This window comes from Trachurus japonicus, chromosome 5 (assembly GCF_045865225.1).
Source record: "Trachurus japonicus isolate A0001 chromosome 5, Traja_1.0".
Classification (NCBI taxonomy): domain Eukaryota; kingdom Metazoa; phylum Chordata; class Actinopteri; order Carangiformes; family Carangidae; genus Trachurus; species Trachurus japonicus.
Window position 1 is genome coordinate 31,839,424 of NC_140911.1, and position 3,113 is coordinate 31,842,536.

General features: G+C 35.4%; 1 protein-coding gene across 1 annotated transcript; it reads right to left on the reverse strand.

The window, feature by feature from the left end:
• On the reverse strand, positions 1–2,905 carry LOC146987971 (mucin-3A). Its single transcript, XM_085778096.1, has 9 exons — positions 2,538–2,905; positions 2,235–2,359; positions 1,931–1,995; positions 1,632–1,834; positions 1,369–1,534; positions 1,105–1,269; positions 435–502; positions 241–323; positions 1–98 (listed from the first exon to the last, which is right to left on the reverse strand). Exons 1-9 carry the CDS (start codon positions 2,857–2,859, stop codon positions 54–56), a joined length of 1,242 nt encoding a protein of 413 aa, XP_085634222.1. The 5' UTR covers positions 2,860–2,905; the 3' UTR covers positions 1–53.
• Between the last annotated feature and the right edge of the window lie 208 nt (positions 2,906–3,113).

A 3,113-nucleotide genomic window follows, 5' to 3' on the forward strand; every position in this document is an offset into this window, starting at 1 on the left:
ATAGCATGAAAAATATTCCTCTAATTTAAAGACAATTCTCCAGATTGTAGCCTTCACCTGGAATTGATGTCCAAAACCTCTGGACGTCTAGTTGTGGCCTGAGGAAACACAAGAAGGTTCAAATATTATTATTACCACTTAAACTCTGATATTGCAATAACCTGTTCTTAATATTCTCAAGCACAACAGTTGTTTCAAATTAATCTAATAATAAGTAATTTAATAAGAATAAAAGAATACCTGCAATGTGGTGTCAACATTCTCCAGATGCGGTCTATAACCCTCGGATGTGTATGTGCCTGCCAATCCTAGGTTCTGACCCCCTGGGCAAGAGAAATTGTTGAAACTCAAAATGTTAAAAAGTTTCCACTGAAACATTATTTACAGAATTATTAAAATAGATCAGTGTATACAAAACAAAGGTGAGGACACACCTATACCAGAGAAATCAAAAAAGTCTTCCTCAAAAGCAGACAGTCTTCGCTCATAGGAGTTCCTTTTCCTAAAACAGAGATGTGATTAGTTTTACACGACAGTGTTTATAACCAATCACTACAACTAGTGTTGGGGAGGTTACTTTTGATATGTAATAAGTTACAGATTTTTATTACCCTATCAACGTAAGTCTTTCTCAGTAATGAACAGTACAAAATAACATTCATGTTGTAATTTTACTATAGGCTACAAACCAATTATATGTAACAAGTTACTTCTTAGTGGCAACAGGAAACAAAATATTTGGGTAACCCTTTAATTTACAGGCCGTTAATTACGTGATAATGTCAATAAATAGCCAAGAAATAACGATTGATTGCGTAGAAATAGCGCAGAAATAACGGTCAATTGCTTGGTGGAGAAAAATTCTGGCCTTTCTCAAAAAATTCGAAGCATGAAAAGCATGTGTTATCTTTTGCCTTTATAAAAACATGACTTTACAATAAAAATGACCGTTATTTCTAGGCTATATCTTGACATTACTACATAAATAATTGTTATTTCTTGGCTACTTCTAGACATTATCGCTTAATTAATGGCCTGTAAATGAAAGGGTTACTGATATTTGCATAACTCTATATTTGAAGATGCATTTAAAACAAAACTCACCAAACTCTGTTATATTTCTTTTTGATAATGACAGCTATGACAATGATAATCACGATCAGAAGTGCTCCCGCCAGTGATCCAAAGAGTGCTCCATAGAAACCTGGACCCCAGTGGAAGAATTCACACTGCGGGCCATAATAGTGCTTCAGGCTAGACTCAAAGCACCTGGATTGAAGAGCCGCAAGTGTTAATCATATTGATAACATTTATATTACATGTGAACATATTGAACATATCGGATTCTTGCTAGATTCTTTGTCTTACCTGCAGACAGCACCTTTGTGAATGTCATTAAGACATTGTCCATGCTGATGACAATAATCAGGGTTTGTTTTACATGGTCCAACACACTGCCATTGACCATTACTAATCTCAGCAGTGTAATCAGCAAAATGAGAGCAATTAACAAAAGGCATCAGGTCTGTGATATCTGATGGATTTAAAAAAAAGTACATAACTTTGTGATTGCAATACAAATAAAGAAAATCTGGAAAAATATTAAAAAGAGAACAAAAGACTACACTTACTGGTTATTGAAGGGGGTTGGAAGTTGAGTCCATTCAATGTTACACCACTACCATTAAAGGCCTGAGAAATATTCTCGAGGTTATATGTGTCATTCAAGATATCAGTCAACACCGCATGAAGATCTTTGTTGACAAACAGGATTTGCATTTCATCGTTTGAATAGCTGTACTCTGCCACACTTTCTGCGATGACACTTCCCTTTCTAAAGTAGAAAAACAAATATTAAGAAAATAAATTAGGCACTCCTACATCAGTAAGTATACAAAGTCCATGACAATTGATAAAAAAAATAACCTACGATAATTTGATGATTTCTACTTTTCTAAAGCTCAGCGGGTCTGCCTGTCTGCAAAGGGGTTCAAGCTGAAACACAAAACAAATGTTATTAAATCTCAGCAATAGAAAATGCTAGTTGGATAACATAGAAAAAGTGGAGGGCAAAGAACTGAAAAGGGTAGATAATTTAGATTAGGTATTTAAGGAGAGCAATTAATTACAATAAATGATAAGAAATGCATTTTAAGATATGAACAGATTAAATGAAACTAGATTAATTTATCATATCCAACAATTTAAAAAAAAAGAAAAGAAAAAAGGCCTACCTGCAGTTTTAATGTGTGGATAAATGTTTGTGATAAAGGTGAACTTAAATCATTATAATCTTGCTCAAAAGGCACCTGAAGTTCCAAGGTTAAATTTGCATTTCGAGTTGGTATTGCTCCAATATCTACACAAAAGACACCAACAAAATTGACAAAGATCATTGTAAAAACACAATCCTAAAATGTGATGATCAAAACAGCAAATGGGTGTAAAATTTACCTAATGATAAAGAACTCAAAATTATTTGTGCATGGAAAAACATTTTTTGTAAAAGGTTTGTTTTTATTGATTACGAGACTCACCAATATTAGCAGAGGCGTCATTCTGTCCAAAAGAGCAAATGTCACCATATACAAATTCTTGACAATGACAGCTACATTTTTCAAGCGTTGTGTTGAATTCACAGGTACCCCCAGCACAATGACAGTCATCTTCACTACACTGAGGAGTTGTAGATAGTGTTGTCATGGTGAAGGGAGGGATTGAAGGGGAAGACATAGATGTTATAGCAGTTGGAGAAGAACTTTGTGGAGGGCTACTTGACATCTCAGTATTTGCTGCAGTAGATTGGGTCAAAGGTTTTGTGGATGATGAAACTGTGGACGGAGCATTAGTTGTTGTCATAGAAATTTGGGTTGGGCGGACAGCAGATGTAGATGAAAAGGATGTTTCAGTGTTTTGGACGCTTGTACTTTGAAGAGGACTGGAAGTTAGGGACGAAGGTGGAGAAGTTGTGGATTTGGTTGTAGGTGTGATTGCCCCTGTCTGTGTTGAGGACGTGGATCCTTCCGTTGATATCTGTGTGACAGTAGGTGACATTGTTTCCTTGATTGTTGTAGATTCACTTGTCAAAACAGTGATAGATGAGAAGGAGGGAG

What these genes read in the sequence shown, in the direction of transcription:
- LOC146987971 (XM_085778096.1), bottom strand. Translation starts at nt 2,859, where the DNA reads ATGACAACAACTAATGCTCCGTCCACAGTTTCATCATCCACAAAACCT. An exon ending in GTAGAAATCATCAAATTATC is followed by an intron (nt 1,835 to 1,930) that starts GTAGGTTATTTT and finishes TTTCTACTTTAG; the next exon opens with AAAGGGAAGTGTCATCGCAG. An exon ending in CCAACCCCCTTCAATAACCA is followed by an intron (nt 1,535 to 1,631) that starts GTAAGTGTAGTC and finishes TAAATCCATCAG; the next exon opens with ATATCACAGACCTGATGCCT.